This window comes from Oncorhynchus nerka, unplaced genomic scaffold (genome assembly GCF_034236695.1).
Source record: "Oncorhynchus nerka isolate Pitt River unplaced genomic scaffold, Oner_Uvic_2.0 unplaced_scaffold_3___fragment_2___debris, whole genome shotgun sequence".
Classification (NCBI taxonomy): domain Eukaryota; kingdom Metazoa; phylum Chordata; class Actinopteri; order Salmoniformes; family Salmonidae; genus Oncorhynchus; species Oncorhynchus nerka.
The window spans coordinates 274394-294946 of record NW_027040481.1 but is presented as its reverse complement, the minus strand read 5'-3'; the positions used below and the strand labels follow the sequence as shown (position 1 = coordinate 294946).

At 43.6% G+C, this 20553-nt stretch overlaps 1 protein-coding gene across 1 annotated transcript in view; it reads right to left on the bottom strand.

Moving 5' to 3' along the window:
• Positions 1-20553, bottom strand: part of LOC115135931 (polypeptide N-acetylgalactosaminyltransferase 10-like) — a 110038-nt gene that overhangs the window by 11617 nt on the left and 77868 nt on the right. Inside the window, exons 7-8 of the mRNA XM_029671161.2 lie at positions 18379-18496; positions 8680-8787 (exon numbers count right to left, since the gene is read on the bottom strand). Coding sequence (XP_029527021.1) covers positions 8680-8787; positions 18379-18496 — 226 coding nt within the window. The remainder of the gene's footprint in view (positions 1-8679; positions 8788-18378; positions 18497-20553) is intronic.

The following is a 20553-nucleotide window of genomic DNA, read 5'->3' as shown; positions in this document are numbered from 1 at the left end:
AAGGGAGGAGAGGAGGGTTGAGGAGGCAGAATCAGGAGATAGGTTGGAGAAGGTTTGAGCAGAGGGAAGAGATGATAGGATGGAAGAGGAGAGAGTAGCGGGGGAGAGAGAGCGAAGGTTGGGACGGCACGATAACATCCGAGTAGGGGCAGTGTGGGAAGTGTTGGATGAGAGCGAGAGGGAAAAGGATACAAGGTAGTGGTCGGAGACTTGGAGGGGAGTTGCAGTGAGGTTAGTGGAAGAACAGCATCTAGTAAAGATGAGGTCGAGCGTATTGCCTGCCTTGTGAGTAGGGGGAAGGTGAGAGGGTGAGGTCAAAAGAGGAGAGGAGTGGAAAGAAGGAGGCAGAGAGGAATGAGTCAAAGGTAGACGTGGGGAGGTTAAAGTCGCCCAGAACTGTGAGAGGTGAGCCGTCCTCAGGAAAGGAGCTTATCAAGGCATCAAGCTCATTGATGAACTCTCCGAGGGAACCTGGAGGGCGATAAATGATAAGGATGTTAAGCTTGAAAGGGCTGGTAACTGTGACAGCATGGAATTCAAAGGAGGCGATAGACAGATGGGTAAGGGGAGAAAGAGAGAATGACCACTTGGGAGAGATGAGGATCCCGGTGCCACCACCCCGCTGACCAGAAGCTCTCGGGGTGTGCGAGAACACGTGGGCGGACGAAGAGAGAGCAGTAGGAGTAGCAGTGTTGTCTGTGGTGATCCATGTTTCCGTCAGTGCCAAGAAGTCGAGGGACTGGAGGGAGGCATAGGCTGAGATGAACTCTGCCTTGTTGGCCGCAGATCGGCAGTTCCAGAGGCTACCGGAGACCTGGAACTCCACGTGGGTCGTGCGCGCTGGGACCACGAGATTAGGGTGGCCGCGGCCACGCGGTGTGGAGCGTTTGTATGGTCTGTGCAGAGAGGAGAGAACAGGGATAGACAGACACATTTTTCTCTCTCAATTGAACGATTTCCTTATATGAACTGTAACTCAGTAAAATTGTTGCATGTTGCATTTATATTTTTGTTCAGTCTAGTTCTCATTCAGTGTAGAAGCATCAAAAGATATCATAGAACTTGTTTTTCAAATCTAAAGATTGTGTACTTGCAGACCTCTTAAGCTTCTTTACAGTGCATTCTTAATCAAGGTCACTTATCTAGCCTTGTGCATTTTGGGGACAAAAAACGACAGGGGGCCATATCACAAGAACAAAGGACGACAGACACCTTGGTGGAGAAAAGCAGGGGAAAATAGAAAATCTGAGCGTTTATTATTTCGAGTCTCGTTTTTTTCTGAATGCTCAAGCTGTTACAACACAGCGCCAGGCGAGGCATGAGCATGAGGAGGTTAAATCAGTTCACCACCAGAATGAAGAGGACTTTCTTAAATCGTTCATTCCCACTGCACTGCTGACTGTGGAACACACTCAACATTCACGTGAAACCCTCCTCACCTTCCCCACAGCGGGACACCTATCGATTCAGTCACAGCATTCCTGATGGCTGTGATGAGTGGGTGTGGGGCTGCAATATAAAGGTGTGTGTGTGTGTATCATTGAGGATCCAACTACTGCAGAGAAACTCAGCAGAGGAGATGAAAGCTCTCTTTACTAGACACCTCGGAGAACAAATTCTGCAATAAATGTTCCATATACAGACCTGCCAACCTTGAAGAATCTGTATGAGTACCACTTCAGAGCTGCAGCGACACTCGCGGACCACACGACGGCACGTGACACCCACACCGATCAAATTATAGGCAAATGCTATATGCAAATGTAAATGCTCATTTTTTTGACCCAATAATGGTTTTGGTAGAAGACTGGATCTGTAGGTATAATATGCTATAGACCAGGGTGCCCCAACTGGTGGCCCGTGGGTGGTTTTATTTGGCCCTCCCCAAGTTCTCGTAGAAAAATTCAATTTTTAACGACAAAAAAAAGCACTTGCTGGACATAAGATCATAAAAACAGCAGAAAATGATCTCCAAGTGATTTTAATTTAGGAAATCTGTTCAAGTATTCCGACACATAATAGAGAGACACGTGATCATATACAAACGTAAACAAGGTTAGAAAAATTGTGTTTTAGTCAAATATTATATCTGTTTGGGATTCTTCCGGTCAATTTACATTCTACAAATTTGTATTTATGTTCCGGCCCCCCGGCTGAAACTAGTTGATGATCCCTGCTAGACGGTTATGGGTGTTTTTCAGTAACTAACTAGAAATAACTTTAAATGTAAAATCAGGGTACTCCCCATGACTTTCTGACACGGTGGTACTGATGTAGGCCAGGTCAGGTAGGGGGGGGGGGTAGTTGAAGCATTTAGCATGTTTGAAAAACCTGTAACTGCAATTTTCTGACACCTCAAGTCTTACATTATATCAAACAATGTAGCCAACATAGGCCTGAATTAATTTTGAGGCGGTCTCAATGACTCCTTCACATTGTCCTAAGTTACAATATGGGTAATGATAATTATAATAGGTGTCTTTATGTGGATAGTCTTGTGAAAATGTTTTTTTATTTGACCTTTATTTAATCAGGTAGGCTAGTTGAGAACAAGTTCTCATTTGTAACTGCGACCTGGCCAAGATAAAGCATAGCAATTCGACACATACAACAACACAGAGCTACACATGGAATGAACAAAACATAGTTAATAATACAGTAGAACAAAAGAAAACAAAAAGTCTATATACAGTGAGTGCAAATGAGATAAGATAAGTGAGTTAAGGCAATAAATAGGCCATGGTGGCGAAGTAATTACAATATAGCAATTAAACACTGGAATGGTAGATGTGCAGAAGATGAATGTGCAAGTAGAGATACTGGGGTGCAAAGGAGCAAGATAAATAAATAAATACTGTATGGGGATGAGGTAGGTAGATAGATGGGCTATGTACAGGTGCAGTGATCTGTGAGCTGCTCTGACAGCTGGTGCTTAAAGCTAGTGAGGGAGATATAAGTCTCCAGCTTCAGAGATTTTTGCAGTTCGTTATAGTGAGATATACCTGCTGGAGCGTGTGCTACGAGTGGGTGCTGCTATGGTGACCAGTGAGCTGAGATAAGGCGGGGCTTTACCTAGCAGAGACTTGTTGATAACCTGTAGCCAGTGGGTTTGGCGACGCGAAAGAAGCGAGGGCCAACCAACGAGAGTGTACAGGTTCCAATGGTGGGTAGTGTATGGGGCTTCGGTGACAAAACGGATGGCACTGTGATAGACTGCATCCAATTTATTGAGTAGAGTGTTGGAGGCTATTTTATAGATGACATCACCGAAGTCGAGGATCGGTAGGATGGTCAGTTTTACGAGGGTATGTTTGGCAGCATGAGTAGGAGGAGAAGGATGCTTTGTTGCGATATAGGAAGCCAATTCTAGATTTAATTTTGGATTGGAGATGTTTAATGTGAGTCTGGAAGGAGAGTTTACAGTCTAACCAGACACCTAGGTATTTGTAGTTGTCCACATATTCTAAGTCAGAACCGTCCAGAGTAGTGATGCTGGACAGGTGAGCAGGTGCGGGCAGTGATCGGTTGAAGAGCATGCATTTAGTTTCCCCTGCGTTTAAGAGGAGTTGGAGGCCACGGAAGGAGAGTCGTATGGCATTGAAGCTCATCTGGAGGTTAGTTAACACAGTGTCCAAAGAGGGGCCAGAAGTATACAGAATGGTGTCGTCTGCGTAGAGGTGTACCAGAGAATCACCAGCAGCAAGAGTGACATCATTGATGTATACAGAGAAGAGAGTCGGCCCGAGAATGGAACCATGTGGCACCCCCATAGAGACAGCCAGAGGTCCGGACAACAGGCCCTCCGATTTGACACACTGAACTCTATCAGATAAGTAGTTGGTAAACCAGGCGAGGCAATCATTTGAGAAACCAAGGCTGTCGAGTCCGCCAATAAGAATGTGGTGATTGACAGTCGAAAGCCTTGGCCAGGTCGATGAATAAGACTGCACAGTAATGTCTCTTATCGATGGCGGTTATGTTGTCATTTAGGACCTTGAGCGTGGCTGAGGTGCACCCATGACCAGCTCTGAAACCAGATTGCATAGCGGAGAAGGTACGGTGGGATTTGAAATGGTCGGTAATCTGTTAATTTGGCTTTCGAAGACCTTAGAAAGACAGGGTAGGATAGATATAGATCTGTAGCAGTTTGGGTCTAGAGTGTCACCCCCTTTGAAGAGGGGGATAACCGCGGCAGCTTTCCAATCTTTGGGAATCTCAGACGATACGAAAGAGAGGTTTAACCTGTTAGTACTCTAGGGGCAGTATTTCATTTTTGGATAAAAAGACGTGCCCGTTTTAAGCGCAATATTTTGTCACGAAAAGATGCTCGAATATGCTTGGAATTGATAGCTTTGGAAAGAAGACAGTCTTACGTTTCCAGAAATGCAAAGATTTTCACTGTGAGTCCCTTAGAACAAATGTTTCGGGCAAAACCAAGATGTATGACCGACCAGGAAATGCACAGGATTTCTGAGGCTACGTTTTCCATGATCGCCTTATATGGCTGTGAATGCGACAGGAATGAACGGACTCTTTCTCTTGTTTCCCCAAGGTCTCTGCAGCATTGTGACGTATTTGTAGGCATATCATTGGAAGATTGACCATAAGAGACTACAATTGCCAGGTGTCCCTCTTGGTGTCTGCGTGGCAATTGGTGCGCAAAAGTCAGGTCCTAGTATTTTTCCAGTCACTTATCAGAACGAGGCAAGATACAAGGACGGTGCTTTCAATGGAGAGAAATATGACAAACCACCTTCAGGATTGATTCAAACAACGTTTTCCATGTTTCAGTCAATATTATGGAGTTAATTCGGAAAAAAGTTCGACATGTAGGTGACTGAATTTTCGGTTAGTTTCGGTAGCCATATGCATAGTAACAAAAGGGAACGATGTGTCCTACACAAGAATCTTTCAGGAAAAACTGGACATCTGCTATGTAACTGAGAGTCTCCTCATTGAAACATCTGAAGTTCTTCAAAGGTAAATTATTTTATTTGATTCCTTGGCTGGTTTTTGTGAATATGTTGCGTGCTAAATGCTCATGCTAACGCTAAGCTAGCTATCACCACTCTTACACAAATTAGTGATTTTCTCTGGTTCTAAAGCATATTTTGAAAATCTGAGACGACAGGATTGTTAAGAAAAGGATAAGCTTGAGAACAGGCATATTTATTTCGTTTCATTTGCGATTTTTAAAAATCGCTAACGTTGCGTTATGGTAATGAGCTTGAGGCTGTAGTAACGATACCGCATGCGGGATGGGGCGGACTAAGAGGTTTTAACAGGCTAGTAATAGGAGTTGCAACAATTTCAGCAGATAATTTTAGAAAGAGAGGGTCCAGATTATTGAAATTCTCAATTATAGTGGATTTATCGGTGGTGACAGTGTTTCCTAGCCTCAGAGCAGTGGGCAGCTGGGAGGAGGTGATCTTATTCTCCATGGATTTTACAGTATCCCAGAACTTTTTTTGAGTTTGTTCTACAGGATGCAAATTTCTGTTTGAAAAAGCTAGCCGTAGCTTTCCTAACTGCCTGTGTATATTTGTTCCTAACTTCCCTGAAAACTTGCATATCACGGGGGCTATTTGATGCTAATGCAGAACGCCACAGGATGTTTTTGTGCTGGTCAAGGGCAGACAGGTCTGGAGTGAACCAAGGACTATATCTATTCCTAGTTCTACATTTTTTGAATGGGGCGTGCTTATTTAAGCTGGTGAGGAAGGCACTTTTAAAGAATAGCCAGGCATCATCTACTGACGGGATGAGGTCAATGTCATTCCAGGATACCCCGGCCAGGTCAATTAGAAAGGCCTGCTCGCAGAAGTGTTTTAATTAAGGAGCGTTTGACAGTGATGAGTGGAAGCCATTTGACCACTGACCCATTACGGATGCAGGCAATGAGGCAGAGATCGCTGAGATCTTGATTGAAAACAGCAGAGGTGTATTTGGAGGGTGAGTTAGTTAGGATGACATCTGTGAGGGTGCCCGTGTTTACGGATTTGGAGTTGTACCTGGTAGGTTCATTTATAATTTGTGTGAGATTGAGGGCATCAAGCTTGGATTGTAGGATGGCCGGAGTGTTAAGCATGTCCCAGTTTAGGTCACCTAGTAGCACGAGCTCAGAAGATAGATGGGGGGGGCAATCAATTCTCATATGGTGTCGAGAGCACAGCTGGGATGTCTATAGCAAGCGGCAACAGTGAGAGACTTGTTACTGGAAAGGTGCATTTTTAGAAGTAGAAGCTCGATTTGTTTGGGTACAGATTTGGATAGTAATACAGAACTCTGCAGGCTATCTTTGCAGTAGATTGCAACACTGCCCCCTTAGGCAGTTCTATCTTGACGGAAAATGCTATAGTTAGTGATGGAGAGTTCAAGGTTTTTGGTGGTTTTCCTAAGCCAGGATTCAGACACGACTAAGACATCCGGGTTGGCTGAGTGTGCTGAAGCAGTGAGTAAAACAAACTTAGGGAGTAGGCTTCTAATGTTAACATGCATGAAACCAAGGCTTTTACGGTTACAGAAGTCAACAAATGAGAGTACCTGGGGAGTGGGAGTGGAGCTAGGCACTGCAGGACCTGGATTAACCTCTACATCACCAGAAGAACAGAGAAGTAGGATAAGGGTACGGCTAAATGCTATACGAACTGGCCGTCTAGCACGTTCAGAACAGAGAGTAAAAGGAGCAGGTTTCTGGGCACAATAACATAGATTACAGGCATAGTGTACAGACTAAGGTAAGGTAGGATGTGAGTACATTGGAGGTAAACCTAGGCATTGAGTAATGATGAGGGAGATATAGTCTCTAGAGACGTTTAAACCAGGTGATGTCATCGCATATGTAGGAGGTGGAACAACATGGTTGGTTAAGGCATATTGAGCAGGGCTAGAGGCTCTACAGTGAAATAAGACAGTAATCACTAACCAGGACAGTAATGGACGAGGCATATTGATATTAGAGTGAGGCATGCATATCCAAGTGAACATATGGATCCAGTGAGTGGTTGGGCTGACTGGGAACATGGCGATTCAGACAGTTATCAGGCCGATGCTAACACGCTAACAGTTAGTAGGCCGGGACTAAACAAGCTAGCAGTTAGCAGACCGGGTTAGCAAGCAAGCAGTTAGCAGGGGCTAGCAGTTAGCAGACCGGGGCAGGCAAGCAAGCAGTTAGCAGGGGCTAGCAGTTAGTAGACCGGGGCTAGCAAGTTAGCCTTTGGGGGACGTCGCGATGGGGGTAGGTCTGTTTTTAAAGCTCTAGGTAGCTAGCAGGTTAGCAGAATGGGCTTTCAGCGGGCGTTGCACCTGAGGGGCCTGTTGAAATCCTCTGGCAGATTATGTCGTTATTCCAGTCGTAGAGGATCGGCGGGGTTCCGTGCCCCGTACCGGCAGTAGAAGGGGTCCGGATATTGTAGCCCAGGAGTGAGCCGGGAGATAGTTCTTGCAGGGGTTAGCCCCAGGCTAGTTGGTGCTAGCTCCAGGACGGAAACGTTCGGAAACGTTAGCAAGGAGTAGTCAACCCTGGTTGCGGTTAGCTAGCTGTGATGATCTAGATGAAAAGGTTCAGAGTTTGTGGTAGGAATTCGGGGATATGGAGAGAAAAATAGGTCCGGTATGCTCTGGTTTGAAACGCGTTGTACGAACTGGCGATAGCTGGTCGCTAGTTAGCTAGCTAGCTTCAGTTGAGGTATTCAAGTCTGGAGGTAAATAGAAACACTTAAATTTAAAATAAAAAAAACACAAATCCACACCACATTGGGTGAGGCGTGTTGCAGGAGAGTATTTTGAAGTTGAGGTTTAGGAAAAATATTAAAAAGAACGTGAAGAAAAATATATATACACATGGGACGAGACAAGACAAAGACAAAGACGTCTGACTGCTACGCCATCTTGGATATCTAAAATGTGAACTGGCTTCTCAGTTTTGTTTGGGGAAAAATTCAGAATCATTCAATTACCGGATGCAATGTAGCAGTCTACTGTATTTGGAATATAAAACTGAATTAGGCCTAAATATATGAGCTTGTTTCAGATCTCCATACCTGATCTAGTCCATCAAATCTTCCTTCTCAGATAGGTCTACAATTAATTTAATATGCCTTGTTGTCATTGGTGAACTGACTAGGCTATTATCACATCATTAGCAGCCTTCTGTTGACATACAGTAATATAAGGAGGACAGATCAAATACTGATTAATTAAGTCTAACATAACTTTCTGTGAAGGACGGTATTAGCGGAAAAGCTCTCACTTCTATCCACGCACAACGCACACTGAACTACCGCAACACTGTACGCTTCCTTGTCAATGTGCTCGCCGATATCAAAGCATGTGCCGCCTGCTAAATAGGCTACACATACACACACGTTCAGGAGCAGAGATGTTGTTGGTCAAGCTATTTAACGAGTGGGGAAAAAATGCAAGAACCGGCAGAACCCTGCACATATTAGAGCAAGTGCACATAAAAGCAGGGCAGTAAGCTTAATAAAAAATACAAATAAAAAAACTTGCCTCAAGTTAGCAAGATTGATACCGTACATGAACCTCAAATTGCGTGCATGGTACACAAAATGCATACAGGTTAGCAGGTCTGCATGATATACTGTAGTATGTTTTTCTTTGTAAATCCTTTTCTAGAGGAGAAAAGAGGAAAAGGAGGGTCTAGGAACCAACACTCACCCTAGCCAGGCTGACCCCGCCAGGGACCTTGTAGGGGACGTACTTCCTGTAGATGTGACCCACCCTGGAGCACGGGATGTCCTCCATACGCCCGCCACACATCCACACCTGTGGAGAGACAGCGAGAGAGGGCGGACAAGGTAGAAGGAGAGAGGTTTAACACAGCCAGCTGTGTGGGGGTCAGGGCATCACTGCAGTGTTAGTGGGTGTGTCTCCTGTGTCAGTGTGTGCCTGTGGTGTGCAGCTGTAAACAGTATGAGGACATGAGAGGCTGACAGGTACTAGGAAAGCAGGGAGGGAGAAAGAGAGTGGTTCCAGAGGGAGGAATGGAGGAATTAGAGAAAGACCAATATGGATTTTTGGGGTCAAGGAAGCTGATGGCCAATATTTTAGGGCGATATTCAATATCATAATATTTCAAAAACCATACATTTTACTTAGTTTTTTAAATACCAATCTAAGTAAATAACAATGTTAATACTTTTATTTGAATTGTAATTCTCTTGATAAACTGGGTAAATTAAGATGGCATTGGTCTACAAACAATACAGGTGAAAGAATATTCAATAGGAGTGTGTGTATGGATTGAGTGATTGAGCTTGTTTAGGCTGATCAGTGGAGTCTATGGTGCTACAGACAACAATCTGTTTTCCTTCCATTTGGGACTTACATTAGCCTAATGATCAACAACATTTGCATAGAAGCATCACTCCAGGATGTCACGCCTGTATGGAAGGACATATAGGCACTGCTGTTTGAGAATATAAAATAACATATTTTCAATTCAAATAGCTCCTACGTAACATGATTTGTGATCGGGAAAAAGTATATTTTTCCAGCTGTCAGGACGCACCCCTAAACATCTCAGTTGCCAGGACAAAATTTGAAACAACTCAATTGGCTAGTTTAGACATTTGCCAAGAAATGGACGGGTTGTAACTTGATCCTACTGCTACGATTGGATAGAGGCTGTAACTCAGCTCCCTTTTTTTACACATCTCCCTTCATCGCTCATATCACTTGGTGCCGTTTACTGTTACTATGAGAACTAGCTCAACGGCGATGACATTTGCTACCAAGCCATAAATGTGCATAATATCTAACAAGGAGAGGGAGGGTAGGAAAAATGTGTTGGACAAAGCCTATGGGAAAATGTTGTTTTTGTCGAAAAAAAAGTAAGGTCTGTGTTAAACACAGGTTTAAGAGATCTTACACGTTTTGCTCTATGAGATAATCTTCATCCGCCAACATCTCTTTGTGAATTAAAAAAAATGTATGTAATCCAAAAAAGCACAAAGGCTTTATAATTCATAAATGTCTTGTTAAATTGACTGATATGTCATAGAACAAAACGTATAAGATCTTCTAAGCCTGTTTTAACCTCAGACCCAATTTTCAACGGTTATCCCAAAACCCTATTCTTTCCCCATAGGAATGGCTGAATGAAAACCAGGTAACTAATGAATTTATGTTTTTTAGGATTACAAACAGGCAAGCTTCATGGCCAACATTTATTTAGGCATTTTAAAACAGTTTCTCCTTTCCCTATTACGACAATCATCTAATCCGACTTGCAACCGTGAATTTACAGATACGATTGCAGTTGGTCAGATCAGCACACCAGTAAATAGATAACATTACATCGCAAGTCAGATTGCTCGTTCCCGAAACATGATGCATGTGCAGAATGATAACCAGCTAATGTTAGCTAGCTATGTTGGTTATTAGCTCCTATCTCATATCTCAGCACCATGGCATAGTAGCTAATATAGCTAGCAAACTAACACCGCAGATGAACGGATTAGTTATGGTAATCTTCGCTAAAAGGTAACATAGCTATCTGCTTAGCTAGCTTGCTTATTGCATGCATGTTCGGACATGTCAACATAAGCTTTATTTATTAGTGAATTAACTAAACTAATATTTGCAACAGGAGTTTGATTTTGGTCACTGTGCCAATTCATCCTTTTCTTTAATACTGCACGTGTCTGTTGGAGAATGAGCTAGTTTGCTGCTGCTGATTTTCCCACCAAGACATTCCTTGGCATTGTTCAGTGCTCATGGCTCAGGCGATGAGTGGCGGCTGGCATAGTAGCAGCTTTGCTGTGTAGAGGGACTATCGGCTAAGCCGATAGAAGGGCCGACAGCCGATAGCCGATAAGTCCAATATCAGCCTGATATATTGTCTCGGACGATTATCGGTTGTTCTCTAAGAGGGATGACGGATAAAGGTAGCAGGGAGGCACAATAGCTATACAGTGACATCACTACACAGAGAACAAGACTATTATAAATGCCTCATGGGCCTCTTTGGACAGACATATGACTAAGAAGGAAGGAAAAACCTGACTGTAGAAGACAGCATGATGCTAAAGGCAGGCCTGAAATGTCACTGTGTGAATGTGACATACTTCAGGTTGACTCTTCTGGGTTAGGTGAAAGCTTTGAGCCATGGGCCAAAACAAGTCTACTGTGAACTTTGTGCTGCAGGCCTGAAAGGGACAAAAGGTTGTCGGAGGCACCATCACGTGGAAACTCCTCATTCTGATTTGTAATCCTCCATTTGTGTGTGCCTCAAAAGTATTCTCACTTAAAAAACCTCAAGGATCCGCCCCTTTAAACATTTTTTTTTGTTGTTGCCTAAAATGACATACCCAAATGTAACTAACTGCCTGTAGCTCAGGACCTGAAGCAAGGATATGCATATTATTGATACCATTTGAAATGAAACACTTTAAAGTTTGTGGAAATGTGAAATTAATGTAGGAGAATATAACACATTAGATCTGGTCAAATATATTGCAAAGAAAAAAACATGCATTTTTTTTGTACCATCAACTTTGAAAGGCCATAATGTATTATTCCAGCCCAGGCACAATTTAGATTTTGGCCACTAGATGGCAGTAGTGTATGTGCAAAGTTTAAGATGGATCCAATGAACCATTGCATATCTGTTCAAGATGTTGTATCAAGACTGCCCAAATGTGCCTAATTGGTTTATTATCGAAGAAAAAAGAAAATGATGGACAAAAGACAAGGGTAGAGAAAGAGAAACACAGAAAGGAAGAGGGCATAACAGAGTAAAAGCAAGGGGAAGAGCAAGAATGGGAGGAAATACTTTGTGTAGTTTTTGCTGACTAAGGTTCCTTGTTAGATGGGCTAATGCCAGATGAATGTTAAAGGCGTCTGGGGCTGGGCAGGTGAGTCCTGGTGTTCACGGAGAAGGGCAACAGAGCATTAAATATACATCACAACTTGTAGAGGCATGGAAAGAGGCACGTACTCATGCAAGTGTACACGTGCACACACACATCACACAGATGTCACACACAGTAGAGGCTCTGGAGGCCAGGCTGAGGAGGGGATACGCCTACTGACTGACCCTGGAATGAGGTCACTAGTACGACTGTGGAGCTGTGATTAACCCACAACCCAACATTTTGGCAGAGCGGCAATGAGTTAGAGATGATGCCAAAATAATCTTCTGCAATTACTCTGATACTTTGAATCGCTCAAGGAGATCAAATAAATAAAAAGGTTTTGAAATTAAGGTTGGGTAAGTAATCAATTACACTTTTTGTATGTCTCTGTCAGGTGGTAGGCTAATTAGACGGCAAGATGTGGCAGTATCCAGAGCCACATACTGGTGTTGGCATTATACTATATACACATTCTCTTTAACCACAGATTTGGGATCAGATTAGCGTACCCCCAATTACAACCTTAAACATCAGGCGATTACAACATACAGTGTCTTCGGAAAGTATTCAGAACCCTTGACTTTTTCCACATTTTGTTACATTTTAGCCTTATTCTAAAATTGATTAAATCGTTTTTTTTGCCCCTCAATTATAAACAAGACCCCATAATGACCAATCAAAACAGGTTTAGAACAGGTATATTTTTAAAACCCCCAGAAATAGGTTTAAAACAGGTATATTAAAAAAACAAAAACAGAAATATCATATTTCCATAAGTATTCAAACCCTTTACTCAGTACTTTGATGAAGCACCTTTGGCACCGACTACAGCCTCAAGTCTTCTTGGGTATGACGATACAAGCTTGGCACACCTGTATTTGGAGAGTTTGTCCCCTTCTCTGCAGAACCTCTCAAGCTCTGTCAGGTTGGATGGGGAGCTGCACAGCTGTTTTCAGGTCTCTCAGAGATGTTTGACCGGGTTCAAGTCCGGGCTCTGGCTGGACCCCTCAAGGACATTTAGAGACTTGTCCCAAAGCCACTCCTGCATTGTGTTGTCTTGGCTGTATGCTTAGGGTCATTGTCCTGTTGGAAGGTGAACCGTCGCCACAGTCTGAGGTCCTGAGAGCTATGGAGAAGGATCTCTATGTACTTTGCTCCGTTCATCTTTGCCTCGATCCTGACTAGTCTTCCTGCCCCTGCCGCTGAAAAACATCCTCACAGCATGATGCTGCCACCACCATGCTTCACTGTAGGGATGGTGCCAGGTTTCCTCCAAATGTGATGCTTGGCATTCAGGCCAAATAGTTTAATCATGGTTTCATCAGACCAGAAAATCTTGTTTCTCATGGTCTGAGAGTCCTTTAGGTGCCTTTTGGAACACTCCAAGCGGGCTGTCATGTGCCTTTTACTGAGGAGTGCCTTCTACCATAAAGGCCTGATTGGTGGAGTGCTGCAGAGATGGTTGTCTTTCTGGAAGGCTCTCCCATCTCCACAAAGGAAGTCTAGAGCTCTGTCAGCGTGACCATCGGGTTCTTGGTCATTTCCTTGACTAACACCCTTCTCCCCGGATTGCTCAGATTGGCCGGGCAGTCAGCTCTAGGAAGAGTCTTGGTGGTTCTAAACTTCTTCATTTAAGAATGATGGAGGGCACTGTGTTCTTGGGGACTCTTCCCCAGATCTGTGCCTCGACACAATCCTGGCTCAGAGCTCTACAGACAATTCATTTGACCTCATGGCTTGGTTTTTGCGGTGACATGCACTGTCAACTGTGGGACCTTTTACCTTTTATAGACAGAAGTGTGCCTTTCCAAATCGTGTCCAATCAATTGAATTTAATACAGGTGGACTCCAATCAAGTTGTAGAAATATCTCAAGGATGATCAATGGAAACAGGATGCACCTGAGCTCAATTGAGAGTCTCATAGCAAAGGGTCGGAATACTTATGTAAATAAGTATTTGTCATTATGGGGTATTGTGTGTCATTGGAAGGAGGATGCACCGGATCTCAATTTCGAGTCATAGTAAAGTGTCTGAATACTTATGTAAATAAGATATTTCTGTTGTTTTTTTTGTTGAGAAAGTGGATCAAGAGTTCTAGCAGAGTGCTGCCAGTGGATTAGAGTGCAGAACTGCTGATCCCTCCACCTCTACTGATGACCTCCAAAACCCCTGTGATACAGAGCAGGGTGGGCAGCCGATAATACAGAACCTATCACACACTACAGTCAATGATCTTTAATAAGGCACACCTCAATCTCTCTCTGCCCACATCGGGGCCTAACATACAGTGGGGAGAACAAGTATTTGATACACTGCCGATTTTCCAGGTTTTCCTACTTACAAAGCATGTAGAGGTCTGTAATTTTTATCATAGGTACACTTCAACTGTGAGAGATGGAATCTAAAACAAAAATCCAGAAAATCACATTGTATGATTTTTAAGTAATTAATTTGCATTTTATTGCATGACATAAGTATTTGATCACCTACCAACCAGTAAGAATTACGGCTCTCACAGACCTGTTAGTTTTTCTTTAAGCCCTCCTGTTCTCCACTCATTACCTGTATTAACTGCACCTGTTTGAACTTGTTACCTGTCCACACACTCAATCAAACAGACTCCAACCTCTCCACAATGGCCAAGACCAGAGAGCTGTGTAAGGACATTGGGGATAAAATTGTAGACCTGCACATGGCTGGGATGGGCTACAGGACAATAGGCAAGCAGCTTGGTGAGAAGGCAACAGCTGTTGCCGCAATTATTAGAAAATGGAAGAAGTTCAAGATGACGGTCAATCACCCTCGGTCTGGGGCTACATGCAAGATCTCACCTCGTGGGGCATCAATGATCATGAGGAAGGTGAGGGATCAGCCCAGAAGTACACGGCAGGACCTGGTCAATGACCTGAAGAGAGCTGGGACCACATTCTCAAAGAAAACCATTAGTAACACACTACGCCGTCATGGATTAAAATCCTGCAGCGCACGCAAGGTCCCCCTGCTCATGTCCAGGCCCATCTGAAGTTTGCCAATGGCCATCCCGAAACACACAGCCAGGGCAACTAAGGCTCCGTAAGAAGCATCTCAAGGTCCTGGAGTGGCCTAGCCAGTCTCCAAACATGAACCCAATAGAACATCTTTGGAGGGAGCTGAAAGTCCGTATTGCCCAGCGACAGCCCCAAAACCTGAAGGATCTGGAGAAGGTCTGTATGGAGGAGTGGGCCAAAATCCCTGCTGCAGTGTGGACAAACCTGGTCAAGAACTAAAGGAAACGTATGATCTCTAATTGCAAACAACGATTTCTGTACCAAATATTAAGTTCTGCTTTTCTGATGTATCAAATACTTGTGTCATGCAATAAAATGCTAAGTAATTATATAAAAATCATACAATGTGATTTTCTGGATTTTTGTTTTAGATTCTGTCTCTCACAGTTGAAGTGCACCTATGACAAAAATTACAGACCTCTACATGCTTTGTAAGTAGGAAAACCTGCAAAATCGGCAGTGTATCAAATACTTGTTCTCCCCACTGTATATGCGTTCGTCAACTGAGGGGTGGGTTTTGCAAACATAAAACGCTATTCAGAGTTATTTTAATTTTGTGGTTACCTCACCCTTGTCTTTGGTTTTAGATAAAACAACCATACTTACAGTATCAGAAAAACACCTCAGGATTCCAATTAGCAACAGTAGATACAGTTGAAGTCAGAAGTTATATACACCTTAGCCAAATACATTTAAACTCAGTTTTTCACAATTCCTGACATTTAATCTTAGTAAAAAATCCCTGTTTTAGGTCAGTTAGGATCACCACTTTATTTTAAGAATGTGAAATGTCAGAATAATAGTAGAGAGAATGATTTATTACCAGCTTTTATTTCTTTCATCACATTCCCAGTGGGTCAGATGTTTACAAAAACTCAATTAGTATTTGGTAGCATCGCCTTTAAATTGTTTGTTTAACTTGGGTCAAATGTTTCGGAGAGCCTTCCACAAGCTTCCCACAATAATTTGGGTGGATTTTGGCCCATTCCTCCTGACAGAGCTGGTGTAACTGAGTCAGGTTTGCAGGCCTCATTGCTCGCACATGCCTTTTCAGTTCTGCCCAAAAATGTTCTATAGGATTGAGGCCAGGGCTTTGTGATGCCCACTCCAATACATTGACTTTGTTGTCCTTAAGCCATTTTGCCACAACTTTGTAAGTATGCTTAGGGTCATTGTCCATTTGGAAGACCCATTTGCGACCAAGCTTTAACTTCCTGACTGATGTCTTGAGATGTTGTTTCAATATATCCACATAATTTTCCCGCCTCATGATGCCATCTATTTTGTGAAGTGCACCAGTCCCTCCTGCAGCAAAGCACCTCCACAACATGATGCTGCAACCCCCGTGCTTCACGGTTGGGATGGTGTTCTTCGTCTGCAAGCATCCCCCTTTTTCCTCCAAACATAACAATGGTCATTATGGTCAAACAGTTCAAACAGTTTGTTTCATCAGACCAGAGGACATTTCTCCAAAAAGTACAATCTCTTTTATGGCGGTTTTGGTGCAGTGACTTCTTCTTTGCTGAGCGGCCTTTCAGGTTATGTCAATATAGGATTCGTTGTACTGTGGATATAGAGACTTTTGTACCTGTTTCCTCCAGCATCTTCACAAGATCATTCACAAGAACGCATCTCTAGAAGACAGAACGCGTATCCTTCCTGAGCAGTATGACGGCTGCATGGTCCATGGTGTTTATACTTGCGTACTATTGTTTGTACAGATGAATGCGGTACCTTCAGACGTTTGGAAATTGTTCCCAAGGATGAACCAGACTTGTGGAGGTCTACAATTTGTTTTCTGAGGGCTTGGCTAATTTCTTTTGATTTTCCCATGTCAAGCAAAGAGGCACTGAGTTTGAAGGTAGGCCTTGAAATACATCCACAGGTACACCTCCAATTGACTCAAATGATGTCAATTAGCCTATCAGAAGCTTCTAAAGCCATGATATCATTTTCTGGAATTTTCAAATCTGTTTAAAGGCATAGTCAAGTTAGTGTATGTAAACTTCTGACCCACTGGAATTGTGATACAGTGAATTATAAGTGAAATGATCTGTCTGTAAACAATTGTTGGAAAAATGACTTGCGTCATGCACAAAGTAGATGTCCTAACCGACTTGCCAAAACTATAGTTTGTTAACAACAAATTTGTGGAGTGGTTGAAAAACTCATTTTAATGACTCCAACCTAAGTGTATGTAAACTTCTGACTTCAACTGTACATAATTAAGAAGATCTAGCAAACAAAAACCCTGATGTAGCTTAGAAAGTTTCAAAATACAACTTACTAAGAAATTCACTGCCTGTGTTACCAAAGTATTATCTGACAACAATGAACCGAATATTCTCTGGTCTTGGCCATGGTTTTATTATCCGCTTCTCTCTGAATTCCAACAGTTGAGAGAGACAGCATTACATTGGTAAAAGCCTCCAGAATTATCTAAATGAAGGGTCGCTTCTAACATTTTGGACTCCTATATCCAGACCAGGGCTGAGAACTGTCAAGGGCCCAGATGGCAAATCAACCTCTAATTTGATGAGAGGATGGGTTGATCTGCTCCCCAAACGTTACCTAGGTTTTCATGTTCTAATGCAGTATTTAGCCAAGCAGAGGAGTGCCACTTCAACTTTCTGCTGACTTTTACGAACACTGGCAGTATCAGTGAGCTGAATATAAGTGAGTCTGTAAGAGCCTTGTGGTTTTAAAACCACAATTTAATTATTTTGATGAGCTTTCCAAAAAACTTTAGCTCCAAAGGGGAAAGGAAGGGCCGGAGTTGGGAGACAGTGGAGAGACTAGTGCTTTACATGCAGCGAGAGTCCGCATAATAAATGGCTATCCTATGGAATAATTCATAGTGAGGCAGAACTCTAAAGCATAATCTAATATGGTTTCTGAGTATGATGGATGTAGGAGTTCCCCGAGCAGCAGAGCGGATTTGAACCAGAATGATTGAAACATGAGGTGAAATCTGAATACCAACTTCCACCATTGCCTTAAAGCTAGTTAGTTAATGGGTTTCTGATAAAAACTTGGCAGTGGTGGCTTCAGCTTGTTGATGGTGTGACGGTTCGTCAATCGGGGTGTGCAAACCTTTGTTCCATCCCAGCACTGACACACCTGACTCAGCGGTTAGCGCATTGGGCAAGCAACTGAAAGGTCACTGATTGGAATACCCGAGCCAACAAGGTGTAAAATGTGTCGATGTGCCCAAGGCTGCTGTAGTACTATGGCTGACCCTGTAAAACAACATTTCACTGCACCTATCGGGCAAATTATTATCAGGCCCTTTATTATGAAGTGTTACAGTAGTACTGGGCTGGAACAAAAGCCTGAACCTCCTGTGTATTTCCAGGACTAAAGATCAAAGAACACTGCTGTAAGTCAATAAGGGCATCTTCCCAAAAACAACTTTGCCATCTTAGTGTCCATTGTCATTGTGGCGTTTTACCTTGAAAGAGATTTCGTACTGCTCTCCTCCCCAGATCTCCAGTCCCGTGTCATATCCTCCCAACTCCCAGAACCACTTCCTGTCCACGGCAAAGAGTCCGCCAGCCATCACAGGAGACCTGATGGACAAAAAGGGGGGTGGGGTGTAAGACAACACCAATACATGTCACACTCATACCCCAACATGATGACATTGTCCCTCAATCAATCACTGGCTTCAGACCAGCCAAAATGACAGTAAGATATTAATTTTCATGAAGGATAAATCAAAAACATGTAAGTCAGTGTGGAAAGGTGACTGCTATGGCAGGCCTGCAGTTTATAACCGTCTTTATAGACTGTTTGTGCGAGTTGAAGGCTTTATTACTCAACCAGGCTCATCAATTTGGGAGTTAACTGCAGGCTTACCCGGGAGTTCTCTGAACACAGAAACAATTAAACCATCAACGCCACGGCGGAACCTGACTGGCATAATAAGCACCATACTCAACTCATAATGTTAAACACATAATAAAACTCAATTTCCACTGTACAGTAGGATAGTTTCCCTCAAGTGGCGCTCAATTAAAATCAGGACATAGCCTGCATCGAGGACGTCTTCCCCACAGTGACTGTACATATATATGCCAACCAGAAGCCATGGATTACAGGCAACATTCGCACTGAGCAAAAGGGTAGAGCTGCCGCTTTCAAGGAGCAGGACTCTAACCCGGAAGCTTATAAGAAATCCCGCTATGCCCTGCGACGAACCATCAAACAGGCAAAGCGTCAATACAGGACTAAGATTGAATCGTACTACATCGGCTCCGACGAGCGTCGGATGTGGCAGGGTTTGCAAACTACTACAGACTACAAAGGGAAGCACAGCCAAGAGCTGCCCAGTGACACAAGCCTACCAGAAGAGCTAAATAACTTCTATGCTCGCTTAGGCAAATCACACTGAAACACGCATGAGAGCATCAGCTGTTCCAGATGACCGTGTGATTAAGCTCTCCGCAGCCGATGTGAGGAAGACCTTTAAACAGGTCAATATTCACAAGGCACTGGGGCAGACGGATTACCAGGACGTGTACTCTGAGCATGCCCTGACCATCCGGAAAGTGTCTTCACTGACATTTTCAACTTCTCCCTATCTGAGTCTGTAATACCAACATGTTTCAATCAGACCACCATAGTCCCTGTGCCCAAGAACACTAAGGTAACCTGCCTAAATGACTACCGACCCGTAGCACTCATATCTGTAGCCATGAAATGCATTGAAAGGTTGGTCATGGCTCACAACACCATTATCCCAGAAACCCTAGATCCACTCCAATTTGTATACCGCGCCAACAGATCCACAGATGATGCAATCTCAAATTGCACTCCACACTGCCCTTTCACACCTGGACAAAAGGAACACCTATGTGAGAATGCTATTCATTGACTCAGCGTTCAATACCATAGTTTAGTGATGAGCTTTGAAGGTACTAAGGATCCTGGGACTAAAACACCTCCCTCTGCAACGGGATCCTGGACTTCCTGATGGACCGCCCCAGGTGGTAAGGGTAGGTAACAACACATCCGCCATGCTGATCCTCAACACGGGGGCCCCTTAGGGGTGAATGCCCAGTCCGCTCCTGTAACCTCTGTTCACTCATGACTGCACGGCCAGGCACGACTCCAACATCATCATTAAGTTTGCTGATGACACAACAGTGACCACTGACAACGATGAGACAACCTATAGTACCAAGCAAGCCCCCATTCTCATTGACGGGGCTGTAGTGGAGCAGGTTGAGAGTTTCCTTGGCGTCTATATCACCAACAAACTAACGTGGTCCAAGCACACCACACCAAGACAGTTGTGAAGAGGGCACAACAAAACTTATTCCCCCTCGGGAGACTGAAAAGATTTGGCATGGGTCCAAAGACTCCAGCCACCCTAGTCATAGACTGTTCTCTCTGCTACAGCACGGCAAGTGGTACCGGAGCGCCAAGTCTAGGTCCAAGAGGCTTCTAAACAGCTTCTACCCCCAAGCCATAAGACTCCTGAACTGCTAATCAAAAGGCTACCCAGACTATTCCCCCCCCCCCCCCCCCCCCACGCTGCTGCTCTGTTATTATCTATGCATAGTCACTTTAATAACTCTACCTACATGTACATATTACCTCAATTACCTCAAAACCGGTGCCC